We start from the raw sequence: 25,827 nt of genomic DNA, 5'->3' as shown, positions 1-25,827 counted from the left end.
TTGTGACAATTAGCCGTGAACCAGACACCATTGTCGTGTGGAGACACTAACTGTTAGAATTGTGTGAAAGTGGAACAAACCAAAATGTTAAGTAAAAGAACAGTGCTGTGATTTGATCAAGACACATTCATTATATCATCCAAACTGTCTTAAAGACGACGACGTAAATTGAACTGAAGTTTAACGGACTATTATAGTGATGAACACATGTGACTGTTTTCCTGCGGCAACACGGTGAAAGAACTGTGCGAAGTATTGGCATTAACCGGCTATATATCGTAAATACTAAAGACATTGCATAATTCCGACCTACCCGCACCGCGTGATTAATAAATTTTTAATAATAAAACGTCGCGCGCGTAACGACAACGCACACACTGGAATTATTATTATCGCGCCAGTGCTGCCAGCGGATTCGACTACAACGGAGACGTGGACCACCGCCGTAACTGGAATATTAATGAAACAGGAGGATCCATCGTTATCTTCACGCCACGAACCAGGATTAACTTCACACATCGTCCGCGCGGACCACCGCTGACGTCATCGCACTGCCTGCAGCAACAGTTAAGACATTAAAAGAAAATTATTACACTCTCTCTCTCTCTCTCTCTCTCTCTCTCTCTCTCTCTCTCTCTCTCTCTCTCTCTCTCTCATTTCAAAATTAAAGACAATTGCAGTTAAATTATCTATTTAAAAAAAATACTGTCCAATATCAAAGTTCAATTTTGTTCAGTTCCAATAAATTTTCTTTCCATTATTTCGTCTTGTTGACAGTGTTGAAAACCCGCCAAATTAAAGTTCAATTAATTATTTTCTTTCAAAATTCTTCTCAGACAATCTGCTGCTCATCATAATTTTGTTTTAATGTTTGTGTGTAACATTTTTTGGAGGGAGTACATATTTTATTTTTTGTGCAGTAAAATTAGCTAGTATCCTGCAACTGTTTTTGGCTGCCATCCTTTATTGTGAAGAATTTTAACAGTTGCTGCTGCAGCCATGTTTAAAATCTTGAAAATTAGCTACCATAGAATTATGTATAATACCAGCTGATGCTGTCCGCTATTACTGCTTGAAAACTGACCAATAGTATTTTTGCAGCTATTTTCTCATTGACTGTCAGCTTCAAAATAAAAGTGCGTATTTCGTGGGCATGTAGCAGGCCCCCTACAATATTTTTTTTTTACTTTTGCAGGTTTACTGCAATTATATTGACTTTACTTGTTCATTTGATCCCCGTTAAAGTGATTTATCGCATGTGTATAATAATTGTACTGAATTACCTAATTTATTTTTTTTATTACGTAAACATTGGCATACCATATTTAGATTAAAATTGACGTCTTATTGGCCCCACATAAGATTCTGTACGTTCTGACAAAGACTATGCCAATTTTTTTTTTTGGTCCATGACTAACAGGGGTAGTCAGATTCCTTGTATAGGTAATGTTTTATTATTTAAAAGGTTTTTTTTCAGAAGTAGAGAACCAGTTTCTTTACAAATTGATCTCTCGGTTATATCCCATAAATGTTGTGTGGGATTGATGTCGGGCGATATGGGTGGTCAAATCATTCGCGCCAACTGTCCAGAATGTCCTCTAAACCAGCCGCGAACAATTGTGGCCCAGTGACTTGGCGCATTGTCGTTCATAAAAATTCCGTTGTTGTTTGGATACATGAAGTCTACGAATGACTGCAAATGGTCTCCAAGCAGCTGAACATAACCACTTCCTATGACACATCGGCTGAGTTGGACCAGAGGGCCCAGCCTGCACATTTATGGCGGCACCACCAGCTAGCATAGTGACTTGTTGACAACTTAGGTTCGTGGCTGCTTGGGCAGTCTACGCCACACTAGAAGCCTACCCTCAGCTCTTACCAACTGAAATCGGGACTCGTCTGACCAGGCCACGGTTTTATAGTCATCTAGTATCCAACCGATACGGTCACGAGCCTAAAAGAGGTGGTGCAGCCAATGTCATGCTTTTAGCAAATGCGTTCGCGAGTTCCTCTGCTGCCATAACCTGTCAACGCCAAATTTCATCGATCTGCCCTGACGGATACGTTCGTCGTACGGCCCACATCGAGTTTTGCAGTCATTTCACGCAGTGTTGCTTGTCTGTTAGCACTGACTACTCTACCTTAACGCCGCTGCTCTCGGTCGTTAAGTGAAGGCCGTCGGCCACTGCGTTATCTGCGGTGAGAGGTAATGCCCGCAATCTGGTACTGCCGGCAAACTCTTGAGACTGTGGAACTCTGAATACTGAATTCCACGATTTGAGAAACGAAATGTGCCATACGTCTACCTCCGACTACAGTTCCGCGTTCAAAGTCTGTTAGTTCCCGTTGTGCGGCCGTAATCACGCCGGAAACCTTTTTATGGTACATAAATTACTTGGGTACAAATGAGAGTTCCGCCAAAGCACTGCCCTTTTGTACCATGTGTACGCTGTACTGCCGCCCTCTGTATAAGTGTATATAGATATCCGACGACTTTCGTCAGCACAGTGTATTATACGGGCTGAACCACCGACAAACTTTCAGAGATGTTAGTGTACTGCAAAACAAGAAAAACTATCCGGTAAATATGGGCTCTAAAGCGCCCAACTTAAGAATTATGAGCACTTTTTGTTCTTTACTACTGTGAAACACATTTCTTCTAGTGAACAGATGCACAATAGTTCTTAATATACGCATTTTACAGCCCGTGTTTAATGGATATTTTTTTCTTGTTTTGGACCATACTACTTACTCCCAAAATATGGAAATAAAAGGAGGAGGAGGAGGAGGAAGATTGTTTCGTGCTATCGAAGATTAAAATCTACCCATAGCTATTCAGGTAAGTATTTTACAGCGCATGTTTACTCGACTTTTTTTCCTTGTTTTGGTCCGTACTACCAACTCTGAACCTTTGTTAATGGAGTTGTGGTCTTCACGCTGTCTATCACGCAGGTATGGTGCGAATAAGCCAAGAGAAATAAAATTTTATCTGTCGATCTGACTAAAAATCGTAAGAAGTTTCGTTCTTAGACAAAGTCAGTAGATCGAAATCATGTATTCAGCCGATCAGTGACCATACTGGTACCGAAACTGCATTCGGTCTTCCGAAACTGTTCCGCCGCGGACCGTCAAGACAGCCACGGCAAGAACGCCCAAGTCCCACATGTCGAGATTACTCATCGTTGACGAGACTACAGTCGCTTAATAGAGGAAAGGTCCGACGACGAGATGACGTACCTGTTAGATTCCCCAGAAACTATACGAAAGAACTTACCCCTTCTAGTAGTTTATCATTGATCGCTGGAGCAGCGAAGCGTACCTATTGCAAAAAAGTACGTCCTTCGCGTTTTCAGGAAGTGTCGTAGGACAGATGTGCATAATTACAGCCCTATGTCGGTGACGTCAATGAGTTGCACAGTGGTGGGTCATGTTTTATGCTCACATGTTACAACGTCTTTGCAGAAAAAAATATCTCTTACATGACAGTCAAGATGGATTCCCGAATCGGAGCTACATTAGCCTTAGCTCTGTCCGTCCACGAGATTCATAGCGTTGCAGACATCGGCACCCAGGCTGACGCCGTGTTCCTCGACTGTAGGAAGGTGTCTGGCGCCACTCGGTAAACAAAATACGAGCTTGCCTAGTATCGGACCAGATTAGGAAAGAGTGATTGCTGGGGCCAACTCGCTGTGAGGTAATATTCCGCCAGTTTTTGATCCACCCTGTGCTTCACGTTCTATATCGGCCATCTGTAGATTTTCGTCCGGATATTTTATCAAAAATAAGAACCATAAATTAGATAAAAAGTGAGGAAATAATTTCCAAAATTTATTTCACCTGATGAAATGGTTGTGATCATATGTGCGCCTGCGGTCGCAGGGAACAATAGGAATGAAATAAGTGCCTTCTTGAAATTATCTCGTGAGCTCACTGCTGGCATATGGTGCTCTCGCTTGTTGGATGCTGGGAAAATGAGGCTGGCCTGCAAAGCAGATATTGCTTGCAAAGCACTCGCGAGACCCATACTGCGTAGAATATTGCTTATGTGTGTGGGATCCGTACCAGATAGGATTATCAGCAGATATACAGCACGCTCCAAGTATCTCGCCACCACCGCCACCAGCCACGTGTCTGTTTCACCCAGCCACTGACAAACCTCAGCTGGAAGATGCTTCAAGATAGGCGCAAACTATGTCGAGAAAGACTACTCACAGTGTTTCAGGTACCAGCATTAAGAGAGCAGTATAGCTGTATACTACTAACCTCTGCATGTCGCTCCCGTAGGAACGGCTAAGACGAGATCAAAGCAGTTAGAGCTTGCAGACCGGCACTGCAGTAGGCACTGCAGCCCCCGCTACGCACGGGAATGGAAGGGCAAATGGCTCAGATGGCTCTGAGCACTATGGTTCTTAACATCTGAGGTCATCAGTCCCCTAGAACTACTTAAACCTAACCAACCTAACGACATCACACACATCCATGCCCGATGCAGGATTCGAACCAGACTGAAACGCCTAGAACCGCTCTGCCACAGCGGCCAATGGAAGGGCAAGGAAAATAAATTTGGTACAGTCGGAAATCCCGTCTGCTGCCATGCACCTGACAGTGCTTTGCAGAGTACAAATGTAGATGTGTGGTATGCGATGAACCTCGTAAATCAGGAGCGGTTCTCTGAACCACGGCACGATATTACTGGCTACTAGGCGGTGGTCAAGGGATTTTCTGTAAGAAACCCAACGCTTCCCACGCATGTGAAGAAAACACGTTAAACGAGGATTTGTAGCTTCAATAAAAACCCGATTCGTACTCTATCAAGGACCAGCCACGGTGTGAATCGGACCTTTTATAGTTGCTACAAATCCCCTTGAACGTATCCTCACCACATGAGCACAAAGCGTCGTGTTTCTCGCAGAAAATTACTTGACCACGCCATTGCAGCTCGAATCTACTAAGATCACAAATTAAAAACACAAAATTGTCGATGTTCTACGGTATTAACTTCTTTCATTAACCGGTATTTGGCTTACAAGGCCTTCAGTAGACTGTAACCGACTATCTTTATCAAAGAGAATAGAGTCCTGGGGAACGACATTGAAAACGACGTTACACCTCGACACTGAGGTACAAACACAGAGCAAATGTCGTCTTTGACAGAGCAGGTGTAGTGTAACTTAAAGTGTTAAAGTTAAACCGTAAATAAATGTAAAAGGAACAGAGGAGGCAATCATTAGGACTATTCATCAGGTGAAATAAATTTTGGAAATTATTTCCTCACTTTTTATCTAAGACAGGTTTCATAGAACCGTCCACACCGCACTATTCCGTGCAAGCCTCTTCACCTCTGCGTGACTACCGCAGTCTACATCTCTTTGAACTTACTGCTAATATCCCTTTGCCTCCCTCTAAACATTTTTATGCCCCACGCTTCCTTCCATTGTCAATTTGACAATTTCTCCGTGCCTCAGAAAGTCTCCTACGAAGTGATCCCTTCTTTTAGCCAAGTTGTGCCTGCATTTCCTTTTTTCCCCCCCAATTTCGATTCAGTTCCTGGTCGCTAGTTACTGGAGCTACCAGTCCGATCTCCAGCATATTCCTTAGCACCACATTCCAAAAGCTTCTGTTCTCTTCTTGTCTGAACTGGTCATTCACCCAAGATTGACTTCTGTACAAGGCTACATTCCCTAAATACCTTCAGAAAAAGCTTCCTAACACTTAAATTTGTATTCGATGTTAACAAATTCCTTTCATTCAGAATTCTTTTTTCCTTGCTATAGACAATCTACATTTTATGTCCCCTCTACTTCAACCATCACCATTTTGCTATACAATTAGCAAAACTCATTTCAAAAAATGGCTCCGGGGACCTAACATCTGAGGTCATCAGTCCCCTAGAACTTAGAACTACTTAAATCTAACCTAAGGACATCACACACATCCATACCCGAGGCAGGATTCGAACCTGCGACCGTAGCGGTCGCGCTGTTCCAGACTGAAGCGCCTAGAACCGCTCGGCCACACCGGCCGGCTGTCGCGTTTCCTAAAGTAACTGCCTCATTTTGGCTAATTAAATGCGATACTATTCCTTTAGCTTGTTGATATTCATTTTATAATATTTTTTCCAAGACGTTATCTGTTCCTTTCCACTGCTCTTCCAAGACTTTTGCCGCCCCTGAAAGGGTTAAAATGTTACCCGCAAACCTCGAGGATTTTCTTTGTGCTGCCAGAACTTTAATTCCCTTACATAATTTCTACTTGGTTTTGTTTGTTGCTTGCTTAATGTACAGTTTGAATAATCTGCAGTTATAGCCTAACTCTGTCTCCCTCCCTTCTCAATCCCTGCTTGTCTTTCTTGACTGCCGACTCTTTTAACTGCCGTGTAGATTTTGTACAAGTTGTAAATAACCCTTTGCTTCCTGTATTTTATCCCTACTACCATCCGATTTTCAGACAGTGTAACCCAGCCAACGTTGTCAAAATATTTTTTAAATCCACAAATACCGCAAATGCAGATTTGCCTTTCTTCTAAGATAAGTCGTCGGGGCATTATTACCTCGCGTGTCGCTATATTCGTCTGGAACCCAAACCGATCTTCTCCGAGATTGGCTTCTACCAGTTTTCCAATTCTTCTGTACATAATTCGGGTTCATGTTTTGCAAACATGGCTCATTAAACATTATTCGGTAACATTCATACCTGACACCAATTGCCTCCTTCCGGATGCGAGTTACTACATTCTTGTTGCTGCCTGAGGCTATTTTGCCTGTCTTATATTAAGACTTAAGGTTGAAAAAAGACGTTTGTGTGTGTGTGTGTGTGTGTGTGTGTGTGTGTGTGTGTGTGTGTGTGTGTGTGTGAGAGAGAGAGAGAGAGAGAGAGAGAGAGAGAGAGAGAGAGAGAGAGAGAGAGAGAGAGAGAGAGAGAGAGAGGGGGGGGCGCGAGGGAGGGAGGGAGGGGGAGAGAGAGAGAGAGAGAGAGAGAGAGAGAGAGAGAGAGAGAGAGATAGTGCAAGGATGAAGTGAAAGAGTGAGAGGACGAAATGGGCAAGGGATTGCACTCGATATAAAAGAAGTATATGTGCTGAAAAAATTTAGCAGGCTATTCAACAGCGTCAATTAAATTAAAGAAACAAAGTAAAGTAATTACAAGATAGCAGACCTGTAGAAGAGCTTGGGAAGGTGTTACAAATGGTAGGTGATGCAGAAGTAGGATAAAGAGAGAGAACTAATCGTTGTAAAAAGAAATACTGAACTAAAATCTATAGCTTAAGTGTTTCTTTATTACGGTAGTGCTTTGGATCTATAGTTATGAAGTTCTCCTATCAAGCAGCGATGGAAGAAGATTCCATTTACAGAACGTTTTATCATGTTCGACATTTCCGACCGAGATCACAAACTGCAATGTCGGAGCTACATCGCAAAACGTGTTGAACTGTTTGCGACAGCAGACCAGCGGAGAAACGCAGCAAACTTCACACAGTGGAGGCAGGGCGGGGAATCAGTATGCGGGGGCGTGGGGGAGATGTGATGTTGGCAGAGTGGCCAACGACTCGAGCAGGTGATGCCATGGCTTAACTGAGAGGGGGGTTTTCAGCGTCGGCGCTCTCTGTTCGGAAAGGCCCGCAGCCGCGGAGGCGAAAAGGCGTTGCAAGAAGCAGCGAGCCGCCCCTCACGGCTAATGGCTCCAGGAGTGAAGCAGTGAAGACGACTCAGCCGTGGACGGTACGTAATGGCTGGCAGTTACGGCGTCTCAGCTGCCGGTGTTTACACGGGGGCCGACACACGCACACACACGCACACGCTGAATATTCACGTTTCCGCAGGGGCCGAAACTCTCGAAAGATTTAAAACCAGCGCACACAACAGGTGAGAAATAGAGCGGTTGGGAATATTCGGTGAACAGTACCGTATGACTCAGAAGTAACAGCACATGTGGATTTCACGTTTTCCAATTGCCGCTTTTATAATAGTGAACAGAACCTCACGATCATACAGTGTAAGTTTTCACGGCCGGTATTGTCTTCACTTAAGACTTCCGGGCTGATAGGCCGTGGTCGAAGTATGAAACTCTCTCCTGACGTTTCGTCTCCGACTGCGGGAGACATCCTCGGAGGTAAAGCGGCGTCAGGAGAGAGATTTATACTTCGACCACGGACTATCAGCCCGGAAGTTTTAAGTGAAGAGAACCTCACGAATTTATCGTACTGAGAAATATGTTTCTTCAATCAGTATCAGCTCACCGGACAAAAAATTTGTCACCCCTGGAGAAATCATTACCAGCATCAAAGTAGAGCCGTATAATTCAGCCCATGGACTCGATAGCCACCTGGATTCTGTTAGGACGGGAGCCCACAAGATTGTGCAGGTGCGTCGCATCCGGGTTAACCCTTTACTTTGCACATGAAGAAATACTGTAAAGATTATTAAATTACTTAAATCAGATGTATACGGTCATGTGAACAATTTTACGTACATTGTTCAAAATTCAGTACCTTACCTGTATCACTGCCCACGAGAGGCGCAAGTGTGCTACAATAAAAGTACTACAGTCTGGTTTGTGAGTCAGAACACAATTTTTGCATTTCGCTCTAGTGCATGTGAAATGTCTTAATTTCATTTTGGTGCAAAACACCGAACAATTCCATAGTTCCCGCATTTTACAGTCTGTTTTCCCTGAGGGCGGAGTCTACAACTTCCCTTTCGACCAAACATTTGACCAGTGACCTAAACTGTCACATAGTATATCGTCACTGACACACGAGTGGCCGTTCTCTTCTCCTTCTGGTCTCGATGGCCAGCCAGTACTCAACGCCAGGCTTCCTCTTCCCAGGAAAGCTAAGTCCGTTTGCAGTATTCCAGATGAGAACTCGCAAACACATTCTACATCTACAACGAAACTCTGAGAATCACATTTAAGTGCCTGGCAGAGGGTTATAGAACCTTCTTCACAATAATGCTCTAATATTCCAATCAGGAACAGCGTGTGGAAAAAACGCACACCTGTATATTTCCGTGCCAGCTCTGATTTCTCTTATTTTATTATGATGATCGTTTCTCCCAGTGTACGTCGGCGTCAACGAAATATTTTCACATTCGGAGGAGAAAATTGGTGATTGAAATTTCGTGAGAAGATTCCGCCGCAACGAAAAACGCCTTTGTTTTAATGATGTCCTCCCAAATTCTGTATCATTTCAGTCACTCTCTCCCCTATTTCTTGATAATACAAAACGTACTGCCCTTCTTTGAAGTTTCTCGATGTTCTCCGTGAATCCTGTCTGGTAAGGATCCATCACCGCGCATCACTACTCCGAAAGTGCGCGTAGTGTAGGCAGTCTCTTTAGTAGATGTTAAATTTTCTAAGTGTGCTTCCAATAAAACACAGTCTTTGATTCTACTTCCCCCCAACATTTTCTGTGTCTTCCTTCCAATTTAAGTTGTTCGTAATTGCAATTCCTAGGTATTTAATCGAATTTACGGCCTTTAGATTTGACGGATTTATCGTGTAATCCACGTTTAACGCGTTCCTTTTGGCACTTTTCATTATTCACGGTCAATTGCCAATTTTCGCACTATACAGATTTCTTTTCTAAATCTGTATTGCAATTTGTTTTGATCTTCTGATGACTTTACTAGTCGATAAACGACAGCGTCATCTGCTAACAACCTATGTCTCCCAAATCGTTTGTATACATAAGGGACACCAAAGGGCCTGTAACACTACCTTGGGGAGCACCAGAAATAGCTGCTATTTTACTCGATGACTTTTCGTCAGTTACTACGAGCTGTGATCTCTCCGACAGGAAATCACGAATCCAGTCACATAACTGAGACAATCAATAAGCAAGTAATTTCATTACAAAGTCGTTGTGTGGTACAGTGTGAAAAGCCTTCTAAAAATACGGAATCAATTAGAAACCCCTTGTCAATAGCACTCAACACTTCATGTGAATAAAGAGCTTGTTGTGTTTCACAGGAACGATGTTTCCTAAACCCATGTTGACTGTGTATCAATAGACAGTTTTCTTCGAGGTAATTCATAATGTTCGAACACAGTATATGTGCCAGAATCCTGCTGCATATCGCCGTTAACGATATGGGCCTGCAATGTAGTCGATTACTCCTACTACCTTTCTTGAATATTGGTGTGACCAGTGCAACTTTCCAGTCTTTGGGTGCGGATATTTCGTCGAGCGAACGGTTGTATATGATTGTTAAGTATGGAGCTAATGGATGAGCATACTCTGAAAGGAACCTAACTGATATATAGTCTGGACCGGAAGACTTGCTTCTGTTAAGTGATTTAAGTTGCTTCATTACGATACTATAGTGTGACGTTGGTAATTTTTTGGTAAGGATTGCTGTAAAGTATAATTTACCATTAAACTCCTGATTGTTTAAACGATCGAAATCCCGTGTATAAAATAGCTTCAAACGTCTGAATACTTTACAAATGAGCCACGTTTCAAAGGTTTAAAGCTCCATCAGGTGGATTTACATTTCTTTTGACGACAGTGAAAGGAACCTGTGACCACTGGAGGTACTCTGTTTTAATTATGTTTACCGTTAGATATACGTTTAATTTTCTGTCAAAAGAAACCCGAAACCATGTTCTGAAATAGTGTTTTGTTTCTGCACTAGACAGTGCCACAAGTTTCTCCAAAAAATCGTAACACAACTCACACACAAATGTCATACTAACAAATGTAAATCCACCAGATGATGGAGGTTTAAACGTTTGAAACGCGTCTTTGAGATAAATAAACAGTGACTGGTAACAGTAAACTTGTAGTTTCATTTAATTTGAGTCTGTAATCAACGCACTGTAAACATTCAGTTCAGAATGGAATGTGAAAGACGACAGAGGTAGTCCACTAATGTCAAACGTAGATAACATTGACAGTATTAGAACACAGCCAGGGAGAAGCCGACTACAGTATCATCAATTAAATTAAAAGTGCGAAACAAGAAGATTCTTTGGACACACGAATTGGAAAATTCCGTATGTTTATTTCGAAACTATTAAATGAATCACGTATCTGAACACGAAATTGCTTACAATTATAGTGATGTCAAAATTTTAAAGATACCGACCGAAAAATTACTAAGCATCGCTTGACCTTGAGTGTATCATCATTGAATTAAATTGATGTCTGACTTAATAACTACAATTCTCTGTGCTGGAAGTGAGAATAATTAATCTAGAATTAGTATTCTGTTCCCTACTTCGTATCTGTGGTGTCGTAGAGAGATCACGTTGTCACACCGAAGATGGCAGCGCGAATCGATGATCCTGTGGAAATTAGCGGAGGGGTCGCTGCAGTCCAGAACAAAGTGCGGGAGGCGCCCCTGATGGCGACGCCTCCCCTCTCAGCACGCAGCGCCAAACTGGCAGTCTGAGACCTCAGCTACAGCAGTCACCATCATCAGGCAGCACATGTACTTCGTAATGTTCAACATTGTACCTCATCGTGTTTGAAATTATCGCGACCTTTGTGATGTCTACAGAAAAGGAATAATGAGTGAAAGCCGAGTGAGGCAGTCGTGCACTGATTTCAAAAGTGGCCATACCAAAGTTCACAATAACGACCGCAGCGGTAGGCCTAGCATTGTGACTGACGGTGATGAAAATCAACGACAGAAGTCGTGAAAATCATCGTTTCACCATAACGGAACTTTCGCAATGTTTTCCCCAAGTTTCACGGAGTTTGGAGCATGAAATTGTGACGGAGAAGTTTTGTTATCACAAATTTTGTGCTAGGTGGGTTCGCAAAATCCAATCGCAGACGGCAGATTTGTTTAGAGACGGTATTGAAAAGCTTGTGTCACTATATGGTAAGTACCTTAATTTTAATGACGGTTACGTAGAATAACAGCTCAGGAGTGTACCTTTAAATGTATAGAATAAAAATTGGTTGTTCTGTATTGTTAATTTTTTATTTCAAAACGTCTGTTACTTTCCCGATAGCTTTCATACATTGGAAAGCGTATGTATAGTAATCTTCTACAGGTGGATAAATGAAGAAAAAAAAAACAGTAATAACTGGGCTTAGAATACGGACGCTCAAAATCGAAGCCGCGATCCTAGCCACTGTGCCACAGCTTCGGGTTAACTCTTTTACTCGCTAAAAGGGACACCGAGCACATCGAAAACTTGGACTGTTTTTTTCCTCAGAAACTGCGGATTATCTACGAATAACCTGAGACATGAAACTTCCTGACAGATTAAAACTGTGTGCCGGACCGAGACTCGAACTCGGGACCTTTACCTTTCGCGGGCAAGTGCTCTACCAACTGAGATAGCCAAGCACGACTCACGCCCCGTCCTCACAGCTTTACTTCTGCCAGTACCTCGTCTCCTACCTTACAAACTTTTGAGAAGCTTTCCTGCGAACGTTGCTCTTCTGCAAGGTGAGTCGTGCTTGGGTAGCTCAGTTGGCAGAGCACTTGCCCGCGAAAGGCAAAGGTCCCGAGTTCGAGTCTCGGTCCGCCACACAGTTTTAATCTGCCAGGAAGTTTCATATCAGCGCACACTCCGCTGCAGAGTGAAACTTTCATTCTGGAAACCTGAGACATGGCTTCGCTTATTTCGACCGCTCCTCTAACGAGCGAAGTTTCTGCGAAATCGGGTTACGGCACTTGCCGGGTTCTCCTCGTGACTGGACAGCACGGTTGACTGCTACGTGGGGGGTCTCGGCTTCGATTGCCGGTCGGCTGCTCGGGGAGTGGGTTTGTGCTGTCCACGAGGAAGTCGCCGAAATGAATAGGAAGACCTGCAGTAGACGGTGGGGGAAGCCCACATGGAGGATGCTAAGTTCACCCAACCTGGATATGATGTGACGTCATTATGACGTAACACGCTTTAGTCGATTAACACACCTACCGATTTTTACGAACGTTCGAGATTCTAAACTGTCGTCAGTTAGTGGTTTCTTTTGACACGTGCGATTCTGATAACAGTTCAGTGTGGCAGAGTATATGTATTTCGCAAAAAATAAAAGTAAAAGAGCTGGATATTAATAGAAATATTCCTGACCGTGGCCTTGAAAACACCCCGGACAACACGTTTCGTAAAAAAGTGAAGTCTTCTTGTGTCCTGACCAGATTAGATTGTGTGATTGTTGTATTGAACGCTTACGCCGAAAACAATATTTATTTATTATCAAGATTTTAGTATGGTTTCATACAATTTGTCTTGTCAGTACATATTAGATTGTAGCAGCATACTCTTGCTGACTTTTTTTCTTAATTTATATAGCTGAGAGAGAACTCGTGCAAGTTTGTTAGCTAAGTAATTTATACGTCCATCCCAAGATAGTCTTTTATCAACCATAATTCCAAGTAATTTTACACTCGGACCGCAGAGACAGGTACCTTAGTGTCCAGTAATGACTGGCGTGTAGAATGATTGAATTTCGAACTTAAAAAGAAAAATATGAGGCACCGTTGAAGAAAAATCGTCGACCGGAGATGAAATACGGGGGGAAGTGGATTTCTCAATGTAATCTTAACGAAAGGTTAGTGTCTTGACGCATCTAAAGATTTTGGCTGCTGAGTGCTTCTTCCCTCCGAGTACAAATAACCGACGCACTTCAGCTGGGTCAGAAGTACATCAATTTCTGCTTGAGATTCACAATAACCACGCAATTGCCTGTCGTCATCGATGCTGAACTCTTTCAGATTTTCTCTCGTTAGTCTCTCGAATGCTGAACACATAATTAGAGACGAGCAAACGAAAAACAACGCACAGGACATAAACACAGTACAATACACGATTTAAACGCAAGGAACGCAAAACACATTTCAACGAATGGTGCACAGCACAGCGCTACCCTGTCACAACCTCTCGAAGGTTCACAAAAGTCGAATAGTCGATATACGGTTTCTATCGTTTTCGATGTTGCGTGTATACGTCATAATGACGTCACATCGTACCCAAGCCCGGTGAACTTAGCATCCTCCAGCCCACATGGGGTCTCCCGGCCATTAACGCCGTACCGCTGAGTGTTGACTCACCGCGGCGGCCTGCGTGGCGGGGTTGACGTCTGTCTCGTAGCGCCACTGCGCGGTGACGTGCCGGGTGCACTGCTGCGACGACTCCACGTCGATGGCGTCCAGCAGCAGCGGCAGCTCCTGCCGGCCCAGCGCCGGCATCCGGTTCTCCACCCCCGCGTACACCACCTGCCGTAACAAGAGCAGCAGCAATAAGCCGCCTGCAGGCGCCCGTCCTTCCTGGAACAACTGGGTCAAACGCTGCACAACACGTGGAGCAGAGCAAACAGTAGTGCAAGGAGATATCGGAACATCGGGGGACCACACGGAAATGAAAAATAAAAGAATAAAAAAGCTTTTGAAACGTTTTCAGTGATGGGTGTCCCAAACCTTGCAGGTATTTGTGTCGAAAGTCACGGTACGGCACGACAAGCTGCTCTCAAAATATTACTGTTATCCATTTAGACTGTTACTGACCACCATCAGACACCTACACCACCTACATCTATATGGATACTCTGCAAATCACATTTAAGTACCTGGCAGAGGGTTCATCGAACGACCTCATTTCTCAGAGATCGATTTGTGAAGTAAGGGTCGTGCCCGATAATTCCTTGTAGATACACTGCCGGAAAAATATCACAACACTATGGAGGAGCTGTGGACACTATTATTCCAATCTCGTATAGCGCGCGCAAAGAATGAACACCTATATCTTTCCGTACGAGCTCTAATTTCCCTTATTTTATCGTGGTGATCCTTCCGACCTATGTATGTCGGTGTCAGCAAAATATTTTCGCATTCTGAGGAGAATGTTGGTGATTCAAATTTCGTGAGAAGATTCCGTCGCAACGAAAAACGCCTTTCTTTTAGTGATGTCCAGCCCAAATCCTGTATCATTTCTGTGACAGTCTCTCCCATATTTCACGATAACACAAAACGTGCTGCCTTTCTTTGAACTTTTTCAATGTACTCCGTCAGTCCTATATGGTAAGGATCCCACACCGCCCAGCGGTATTCTAAAAGAGGACGGACAACCGTAGTGTAAGCAGTCTCCTTAGTAGGTCCTTTACATTTTCTAAGTGTCCTGCCAAAAAAACGCAGTCTTTGGTTAGCCTTGCCCCCAATATTTTCTGTGTGTTCCTTCCAACTTAAGTTGTTCGTAATTTTAATACCTAGGTATTTAGTTGAATTTACGGCTTTTAGATTAGACTGATTTATCGTGTAACCGAAGTTTAACGCGTTCCTTTTAGCACTCATGTGGATGACCTCACACTTTTCGTTATTTAGGATTAACTGTCAGTTTTGGCACCATACAGATATCTTTTCTAAAACGTTTTGCAATTCGTTTTGATCTTTTGATGACGTTACTAGTCGATAAACGACAGCGTCATCTGCAAACAATCTGAGACGGCTGCTCAGGTTGTCTCCCAGACCGTTTATATAGATGAGGAACAGCAAAGTGGCTATAACACTACCTTGGGGAACGCGAGACACCTCAAGTTTTTCAGCAACAGCGTCTTTAAGGATACTGCACAATGTTCGTCTGTCTCTTCATAGCGACAAAACCGTGCACTAAAGCAGCACAACTCATTATAAACTTAAGGCTGAAAGTAGCATTTGCATGATGTGTCAAGGCCAAGTAACATCCTCGATGAAACCTGGACGATACACAAAACGATCGCTACAGTACAGTACAGTACAGTAGAGAAGGCAACAGAAAGAATACGCAATGCGGCAAACAGAGAAGACACTTCCATTCAAAGACCGTAATTACTCTCAAATGACAGCGATTTATGATAGTCCTCTGGACATTACAAAAGGCGAGTTATGGTGTTTAATAGGATGTGTGATGGCCACTGAAGACAACGCATGCTGTGCAACGTGCTCCCATACGCCTTCCCAACGCATCCCATACATTCTCGATGGGACTGAAGTCCAGCAAGCCAATTCATTTGCCGAATATCCTCTCGTTCCGAGAGCTCCACCACCTGCCGTGTTTGATGCCGTCGCGCATTGTCAGGAACGTGATGTTAGGGCCGCGTGCAACACTGAAAAGTCGCACGTGGGGAAGGAGTACAGTGTCACAATGAAGCTGACCCGTGAGTGTACCGTCTCTAAAGGTATGCCCAGGCAACATTACGCATCCCCACACCGTAAGACACGGACCACCACACCCACCATAGCAGACAATACTAAACGTAACTCTTGTATGGCGAAATGTGGGGCCACGCTTTGTACTCAGGAATATCGCCGAACACGATTATTTTGGTGGTCCAGGTGTTACGGTGTGCGGAGGCGTAATGTTGCATTACCAGAACTTTTAACGCGATTCACACAGCAGTCAAAGTTATTGCCACACTTTACTCTTTCTTGATGGATGTCATTTCAGGGGTGCATCCGACCCTGTGTTCAATTTTATGGACGACAATGCGCGACCGCATCGAACAACGCAGGTGAAGGATCTCTTGGAACCAGAGGGTATTCGGCGAATGGAGCAGTGTACCCGTTGACCGGAGTTAAATCCCCTCAGGCACGTGTGTGGGATGGGTTGGGGAGACGTACTGGAGCCCGTCCAGTGGCACCGCCGACCATCCAACAGTTTCCAGAATGAGATTTCCACTCTGCAGTGGAGTGTGCGCCGATGTGAAACTTTGCTGGCAGATTAAAACTGTGTGCCGGACCGAGACACGAACTCGGGACCTTTGCCTTTCGCGGGCAAGGTAGGAGACGAGGTACTGGCAGAAGTAAAGCTGTGAGGACGGGTCGTGAGTCGTGTGCTTGGGTAGCTCAGTTGGTACAGCACTTGCCCGCGAAAGGCAAAGGTCCCGAGTTCGAGTCTCGGTCCGGCACACAGTTTTAATCTGGCAGGAAAGTTTCGTCCAGCAGTTGTCAGCCGCACTGCTGGAGGAATGGAGCGCCCTGCCCTGCCACAGGGACTCCTCACCAACCTTGTGGCCAGCATGTGAGCACGTCCCAGAGCACGCACTGCCGACCGCGGATGTCACGTATTCTATTAACTACCATGTCCCGCCTTTTTTAACTCCCGGGACAATTTCATAAATCGCTGTGACTTCACTGCAATTGTCTTTGAATAAAAGTGTCGTTTCTATTCATCTCACTGCGCATTTCTTTCAGTTATCTTCTGTACCAGTGGCTTGTACGCCTGGTCCATGTTTCGTCGAATCATATGACTTGGTACTGACACAATATAAGAAAGTTTCTTCTGTTATTACGTTTTGCACACTACCAGAAAATCTAAATACTGCTGAGAAGATGCAACTCCTATATTAACGACCCCAGTTCAATTCCCGATACTGGCAGTGAACTTTCGTCGGTGGCAGGACTGGAACGCGAAGCACTCGGCCTGGTGAAGCTAATTGTGGAACCTTTTGAGAGAAAAGTTATTCCAGTGAAAACTAATTATCTTACAGAAGTATTTTTTATTTTACTTTCATGTTTATCTCATTTACGTACCTTCCACTTCAAAACAGCGCTGCCTCACCTCATATACCTGTTAGGCGTGCTTCACGAATCTAAGTACTTAGTACGGTAACTGTCGTATCGACGGAGACAATAATAATGCTTCTGCCACATAGCTGGACAATCTGGGTCAAAACGGTTACTGGTTGCTGTACACAAGCAACAGTTTATTTCATGCAACAGTCATGGTCTCCAACAATGTCTTTATTTGACAGAACTGCATTCACTGTCAGTCGAAATTGAAAACGTAAGTAACGGGGTTCGATTGAAGACGCACGCCTAACAGATACCTGAGCACGAGAGATTATCGTCTTGAAGTCCACTGTACGTAGATGGCTCTCGGTAGAGCCACGTGGCCACCCGGAACCCGGCCATCTCGCGACCACTGCTCCCAGCAGTCATTCCTGCGAAGTACTTCTGCAGTATAGCAGAAGGAACATCCAGCTCCTCCTAGCCCTATTACACGACCTCGTTCAGAGGAAGTGAGGTGCTGATAACAGCGTCTTTGTCACCTTAAATGCATTCTTAACACCAACTCGCCTCGTCCAATCTCAAACGTAACTGACGCTCACCACAGAGCGTTCATTTAAAGCACATCTGATCTCCATCTACTGGCGCCACTCTTATACGACTGGCGTGAAATATGAAGAGACGTCACCTTCCAGATATAGGAACACACCTGCCACCTCACGTTCGAGTCCCACAGCTCCTCCTTAGTGTTGTGTTATTTTTCCGGCAGTGTATCTACAAGGAATTATCAGGCACGACCCTTACTTCACAAATCTATCTCTGAGAAATGAATGTCGTTTGGCAGTACTACCGGTGAGACACGTTTGAACAAGTAAAATGACGGAGTGTTAGTTGAAAAAAAAAAAGTGTGAAATCTTATGGGACTTAACTGCTAAGGTCATCAGTCCCTAAGCTTACACACTACTTAACCTAAATTATGCTAAGGACAAACACACACACCCATGCCCGAGGGAGGACTCGAACCTCCGCCGGGACCAGCCGCACAGTCCGTGACTGCAGCGCCTCAGACCGCCTTCTTTTTTCGCTTTCGTTCGTTGCATCTGCTCGGAGCGGACGTCGTAACTTCGTTGTTCATCGATTAACTCAGTTTTGTTTTTTTTTTTATTAGAGAGGGCAGCTAACCCTCTGACCGAACACGCTGAGCTACCGTGCCGGCAACCGCTCGGCTAATCCCGCGCGGTTGTTCGTTGCCTCCTGCGTCTCATCTCTGAGAGTTCTGACTTCTTTCAGGTGACTGCGTATTCTTTTAAATTCTTAAGGTTTGGGATTTGTGTTTTGTGTTAATTCAATAGAGGAAATGTCCCGTACCTATGTAAACAGTGCACATTGTTATTGCATAGTTGAATGAACTCTGAACCAGCAAAAACGGAAATATTATCCTCTCGTAAAGAAGTGCTACTAACTTAGTTTCGCGTGCAACATTGTCGACAAGGACAGTAACCGAGTCCCCACGCCTCTCGTTGGACATTTACACTATGTATCCGGACACCTGGCTGAAAATGACAAGTTCGTGGCGCTCTCCATCGGTAATGCTGAAATTCAATATGGTGTTGGCCCACCCTTAACATTGATGACAGCTTCCGCTATCGCAAGCATACGTTCAATCAGGTGCTGGAAGGTTTCTTGGGGAATGGCAGCCGATTCTTCACGGAGTGTTGCACTGAGGAGAGGTATCGATGTCGGTCGGTGAGGCCTGGCACGAAGTCGGCGTTCCAAAAGATCCTAAAACTGTTCTATAGGATTCAGGTGCCGTCCATTATGAACAGGTGCCGTCCATTATAAACAGGTGCTCGATCATTTAGAAAGATACCATCGCCATCTTCAACAGTGGGAAGCACGAAATTGCTTAAAATATCAATGTAGGCCTATGCTGTAATAGTGCTACGCAAAACAACAAAGGGTGCAAGCCCCCTCCATGAAAAACACGACCACACCACAACACCACCGCCTCTGAATTTTACTGTTGGCACTACACACGCTGGCAGATGACGCAGTGGGCATTCGCCATACCCACGCCCTGCCATCGGATAGCCACGTTGTCTACCGTGATCCGTCACTCCACACATCGTTTTTCTACTGTTCAACCGTCCAACGTTTACGTTCCTTACACCAAGTGAGGCGTCGTTTGGCGTTTACCAGCGTGATGTGTGGCTTATGAGCAGCCGCTCGACCATGAAATCCAAGTTTTCTCACCTCCCGCCTGTCGTAGTACTTGCAATGAATCCTGTTGCAATTTGGAATTCCAGTGTGATCGTCTGGATAGATGTCTGTCTGTTACACATTACGACCCTCTTCAACTGTCGGCCGTCTCTGAGAGTCCTCAGACGAGGTCGGCCTGTACGCTTTTGTGCTGTACGTGTCCCTTCACGTCGGAAACAGAGGACCTAGGGATGTATAGGAGTGTGGAAATCTCGCCTACAGACGTCTGACACAAGTGACACCCAACCACCTGACCACGTTCGAAGTTCTTGAGTTCCGCGGAGCGCCCCATTCTGCTCTCTCACGACGTCTAATGACTACTCCGGTCACTGATATGGAGTACCTGGCAGTAGATAACAGCACAATGCATGTAATATCAGAAACGTATGTTTTCGTTGGTGTCCGGATACTTTTGGTCACATAGTGTAGTTACTGCACATCTGGCAGGTTGGTTGCAAACACCACATCACGTGACGTGTTCTTTACTCTTCCCATGGTCTGGAGGGAAGCAACGGACCACACATCTGCGTTACATGTAGCCGGACATTTGCCCTAGAAGCCGAACTACCTAAACAGAATTAAATTCCGTTCGGTATTTTCACCCGTTTCTTAATTATCAATTACAGTTAGTTTTTTGCGAGATCAACATTAAACGTCCTGAAACTAAATAACCAATGAGTAAACAGCCTTATAATTTGGCAGTTACCAGAGCAACGAAAAAAAGTAGTCCTAATTGCTTCCCAATATAACCTTTTTAATAAAATAATAATTATAACAACAATAATAATAATAGCAGCCACGGGTCATACTTTTCTTTATGTGATCCTCTGTGGGTCTAAACAATCTAAATAAATAAATAATATCTTCCTCTGGATGGTAGACGAAAATATATCCAGTAATTTCTGTCACTTCGCTCGGATTTATTTAAAACATAGGAAACTGACATAACAATAACATGCGTCGATGTATCTATGTAACGAGACCGTGTATCTCCCAAGGCTGTGGTCACAGTGGCACCGACGGATATCAGCCGAAGACGTCCTGTCTTTTCAGATCAGTACGACCGTAAGAGAAGTCGAAACAACCTTATGTGCTATTAGAAGAAAGAGCGGTAACTTTAAGAGTTTAACAGGAATTCCACTGCTAATCGCAGAGGGGAAAGCGGATAAGTGGAAAAAGTACATTGAAGGCCTATATGAATGCGAAGATATGCCTGCCGATGTGATACATGAAGAAACAGGGAAGGTATAGGGGATCTAGTATTAGAATGAGAATTTGAGATAGCTTCGGAAGACTTAAGATCTAATACGGTAGAATGGCTTAAAACGAGCATGCAGTGTTTCACCCCTATTGTTCAACATGTACATCGAAGAAGTAATGACGAAAATAAAAGAAAGGTCGAAGAGTGGGATGACAACCCTGGGTGAAAAGACAACATTCACTGATGACATTGCTATCGTAGGTGGAAGTGAAGTGGAATTACAGGATGTCTTGAATGGAGTGAACAGTCTAAACAGTACAGAATATGGACTGAGAGTAAATCGAAGAAAGACGAAAGTAATGAGAAGTAGCACACATGAGAACAGCGTGAAACTGAACATCAAGCTTGGGATCACGAAGTAGACGAAGTAAAGGTATTCTTCTACCTGGACAGCAAAATACCCCATGACGGACGGAGCTACGAGGACATAAAAAATAGACTAGCGCTTGCAAAAAGGGCATTCCTGGCCAAGAGACGGTAATTTGAGGAAGAAATTTCTGAGAACAACATCGCACGGCAGTGAGACATGGACCGCAGGTAAACCGGAACAGAATCTAAGCATTTGAGATGTGCTGCTCCAGAAGAACGTTGAAATTTATTTGAACTGACGAGGTAAGGAATCAGAAGGTTCTCCGCAGAACCGGCGAGGAAAGGAATTATATGGGAAACACTGACAAGGAGGAGGGGCCGAATTGTAGGACGTCTATCGAGACGTCAGGGAATAACTTCGATGGTTAAAATTGAAACAAATGAGCCCTCGGTCACTTATTTTTAGTCTTATTGACCTGGTTTCAACACTTCTAAGAGTGCCTTCATCAGAATTAAAACAATTACAATGGCCTACAACATAGTTACAAATTTATAGGAAATGACATTTTTTTATACAAAAAGTGTAAGTACTGATTAACAATAAGAGGCCATACTTACATGTCACATATAAAATAATTAGCAGGCCAAAAGGGCTTTAAATGGTTCAAATGGCTCTGAGCACTATGGGACTTAACTTCTGACGTCATCAGTCCCCTAGAACTTAGAACTACTTAAACCTAACTAACCTAAGGACATCACACACATCCATGCCCGAGGCAGGATTCGAACCTGCGACCGTAGCAGCCGCACGGTTCCTGACTGAACGCCTAGAACCGCTAGACCACCGCGGCCGGCCAAAGGGCTTTAGTCACAAGAACCCTCAGCCCCCAAAACTTCGGTCTCAATTTAAAATCCACAAATCTAACCGCCCGATATGTAATAGTATGAATAGCGCGTACCATGATTTGGCCAAATTTCTGCATGAAATTCTGAAAAAAAAATCACTCGTTTCCGAGAACAATTATTCCGTCCCCAATAGTCACGCCTTAGTCCAAAAAATAAAAAGATTTAGAATGCAGTTCAGATACCAAGTTGTTTTCATTAGACATCAAAAATCTTTATACTAATGTCCCTGTACAGGAAACGCTTACAATCGTAGAAAATAGTTTACGTCATTTAACAAAAAGATTCTTCACATGAACGAATCACTGACTTCATGAATCTGATCACAGTCGTAGTCAAGTACAACTATTTTGAATTTAATGATCAATTGTACCAACAATACGACGCTCTCGCTATGGGAAATTCCTTATCTGGTATTCTTGCCGATATTTTCATCAACTCTCTAGAAGAAAAGTTTTTTTAAGTGTTTTTCAGCTACATCAGTGGGCATTCTCTCCAATTTCAGGTAAGTTGATGATATTTTAATCATCTACAAGGGACCTGCTGATGGCATTTACCGTATTTTTAACCTCTTCAGTGATCTTCATGAGAAAATATCTTCCCCATCGAACTTGAAACGAGGCCCGCCAATTTAACTTTTTTTGACTAGGCTCTTAAAAAAGAAGATAATAAAATCTCATTCATTATTTTTCGTAAAGAAACATATACTCATCAGATCGTACCTGCGTCTTCCATTCACCCACTGTCTCATAAAAACGCCTCCTTTCATTCTGCTATTCACCGAGCTACTTCCATTCCACTTTCGAAAGAAAAGTTCAACGACGAAATCAATTTACTCAAAACGATAGCAGTTAATAACGAATATAAACGTAGCACAGTAGATGATATCCCCAAAAAGGAAACAATTAAAAGAGTTACTGCGTTCGGCACCTCTATCATTGAATCTAATCCAAACAAAATACATCCATGTTCCTTACGTGGGGACCGAGCGAGGTGGCGCAGTGGTTAGACACTGGACTCGTATTCGGGAGGACGACGGTTCAATCCCGCGTCCGGCCATCCTGATTTAGGTTTTCCGTGATTTCCCTAAATCATTCCAGGCAAATGCCGGGATGGTTCCTGTGAAAGGGCACGGCCGACTTCCTTCCCTAATCCGATGAGACCGATGACCACGCTGTCTGGTCTCCTTCCCCAACCAACCAACCTTACGTGGGGCCCATCTCCTATCGGATCCAACGCCTTCTTCGTAATAAATACAACGGCAACGTTGCGTTTTCTACAAATAATAAATTGGAAAAAAAACTTTATTCATAATTTAAAATCGATTCGTTGCCCTTTAGAAAGTTCTGGCGTCTATAAGATTGTCTGCGATACCTACTCTTCTTACTACGAAGGACAAACAGGATGTGCCTTTAGAATCAGATATAAAGAACACCTGTTAAGAAAAAATGGCAGTAGCCCCCAAAATTCGTCTTTTGCCGACTATCTTCTGATTACAGGTCACGCGCCTAAAGCTATTTGCGATATCAACATTTTGCACACCGAGAAGATAGGACGCAAATTAGATACGCTGGAGGAATGAGAGATTTTTTAGCATCTTCCTCGAAATGATAGTCTCATTCTCAATGAACAGCTGCAGTTGCGCAATAAAAATTTCTTCAATGATATAAAGCCGTTGTAAGTAGGCTGTTTAGGCTTTTATGTGGTAACGCCACGTAGTGCTCTGTATGAAAATCGCTGACTGTGCTGTGTGCCATCTGTGGCTGGTCGGCATTGTTGGAGTAAGTTAGTGCCTTCAGTGGTTAGAATCTTTTATTTAGCTGGCAGTATTGGCGCTCGCTGTATTGCAGTAGTTCGAGTAACGAGGATTTTTGTGAGGTAAGTGATTCATGAAAGGTATAGGTTATTGTTAGTCAGGGCCATTCTTTTGTAGGGATTATTGAAAGATTGCATTGCGCTAAAAAAATATTGTGTGTCAGTTTAGTGTTGATCAGTATAGGTAAAGAGAGAAATGTCTGAGTACGTTCAGTTTTGTTGAGTCGTTTGAAAATCAAATAACGTAAGAGGTTTTCCAGGACTGTCATTTTCGTAATTTTTCTAAGGGGACGTTTCACCGTTACTTGACATTTAATTCCGGGTCTCCTTGTGCAGTTTGCCGAAATGTTTTTCCATCTTTTTCTTTTATTAAATGGTTTATTAGCTGTATTTCATGTTACATCGGTTTCTACAAGCTGTGTCATTCAGCCGTTCCCGTATTTTCTATAATGACGTTTTTATGCTTCAAACTGCAGACAAAATGTTACTTTATCCCTCGCTGTTAAATAAAATATTGATTTTTACGTTATGCATTGAACAATATTCACTATGATGCTGATGTGTCTGCACTTGAATGTCAAGTAGCCAAGTTGTAGCTGCGGCTACTAGATGGCACTCTCGAGGCAATGCCGTGTTCACCCGGCTGCACTCGTTAACGGGAGCGCCTCAGTCCGCAGCAAACTGTGGCTGTACACGTACGAGCAGACCAAAGTGGCTCGCCTTCCTTCACGCACTCCTTTTATGTATTTTGTGACTAAAGCCCTTCTGGCCTGTTAAATATTTTATATATATGTAAGTACTGCCTCTGTCTTTGTTAGTCAGTACTTACTCTTTTTGTATAAAAAATGTCTTTTCCTATAAATTTGTAACTCTGTTATAGGCCGTTTTAATTGTTTTAATTCTGATGAAGGCACTCTTAGTAGTGTTGAAACCAGGTCAATAAGACTAAAAATAGTAGTGACCGAGGGCTCATTTGTTTCAATTTTAATTTAGCAACGGTGACTGAACTAAGCAGCCATGTTTAAAGCTTTGAACTTGCGTGGTATGTGAGGGAGATGCACAGGGTAAAAACTTTAGAGGAAGACACAGGTTGGAAAACATCCAAACAAATGATTGACGACGTAGGTTGGAGAGGGTGGCACAGGAAAGGAATACGTGGCGGCAGCATCAAAGCAGTCAGAGGGATGATGATTCAAAAAAAGGAGGAGAAATTTTGATGAAAATTTGGTCTGAGTCGGACGCTGTAGTGTGGTGTTGAATACTCGCCATCCGTTCTGGTGTACACTGCCGACACACTGGGACCGGAGCTTGTCAGTTCTGCGATTGTCCAGCACCGTGGTCAGCTGCTACGTGGCCCCAGGCGGCCCGGTAACGGGGCGAGGCGGGCTGTACTGGAGACGTGTGCGTGGTACGGTCCCGGGTACTTACCTCGACGCCGGCCGTGTCGTTGGGCGCTGCGGGCGGCGGCAGCACCTCGTACGGCGGCTCGCGCTCCTGGTAGCCCGGCGGGTAGTAGCCCGGCCCCTGGTACTCGTCCTGGTACTGGTACTGGCCGGGGTACAGCTGGGCCTCGGCGGCCGGGCCGTAGCCAGGGGCGGCCACCAGCAGCAGCTGCAGCAGCGCCGCCACGCGGGGGCGGATCCTCGTGCTGCACGTCATCGTCTCTGAGGACAACACCGCACACTGCACTGATTAGATTAGTACTTGTTCCATAGATCGTGAATACGACACTCCGTAATGCTGTGGAACGTGTCACGTTAATAAAAGGTGTCTATACAAGATATTACATTACACAAAATATTACACGACAATATTTTTTTTTTCATTATCTAACGAGTAGAA

At 43.9% G+C, this 25,827-nt stretch overlaps 1 protein-coding gene across 2 annotated transcripts in view; it reads right to left on the bottom strand.

Annotated features, from left to right (window-relative positions):
- LOC126428191 (angiotensin-converting enzyme-like) overlaps window positions 1-25,827 on the bottom strand; it is a 214,686-nt gene that overhangs the window by 125,519 nt on the left and 63,340 nt on the right. The window contains exons 2-3 of one of the 2 annotated variants that reach the window (XM_050090107.1): window positions 25,414-25,649; window positions 14,010-14,174 (exon numbers count right to left, since the gene is read on the bottom strand). In XM_050090107.1, coding sequence (XP_049946064.1) covers window positions 14,010-14,174; window positions 25,414-25,644 — 396 coding nt within the window. In that variant the 5' untranslated portion in view covers window positions 25,645-25,649. Of the gene's footprint in view, window positions 1-14,009; window positions 14,175-25,413; window positions 25,669-25,827 lie in introns of both variants that reach the window. The other variant, XM_050090108.1, reaches the window with a different exon arrangement.

Source organism: Schistocerca serialis, chromosome 12, assembly GCF_023864345.2.
Source record: "Schistocerca serialis cubense isolate TAMUIC-IGC-003099 chromosome 12, iqSchSeri2.2, whole genome shotgun sequence".
NCBI lineage: Eukaryota > Metazoa > Arthropoda > Insecta > Orthoptera > Acrididae > Schistocerca > Schistocerca serialis.
This window is presented reverse-complemented; position numbering and strand designations above follow the sequence as displayed.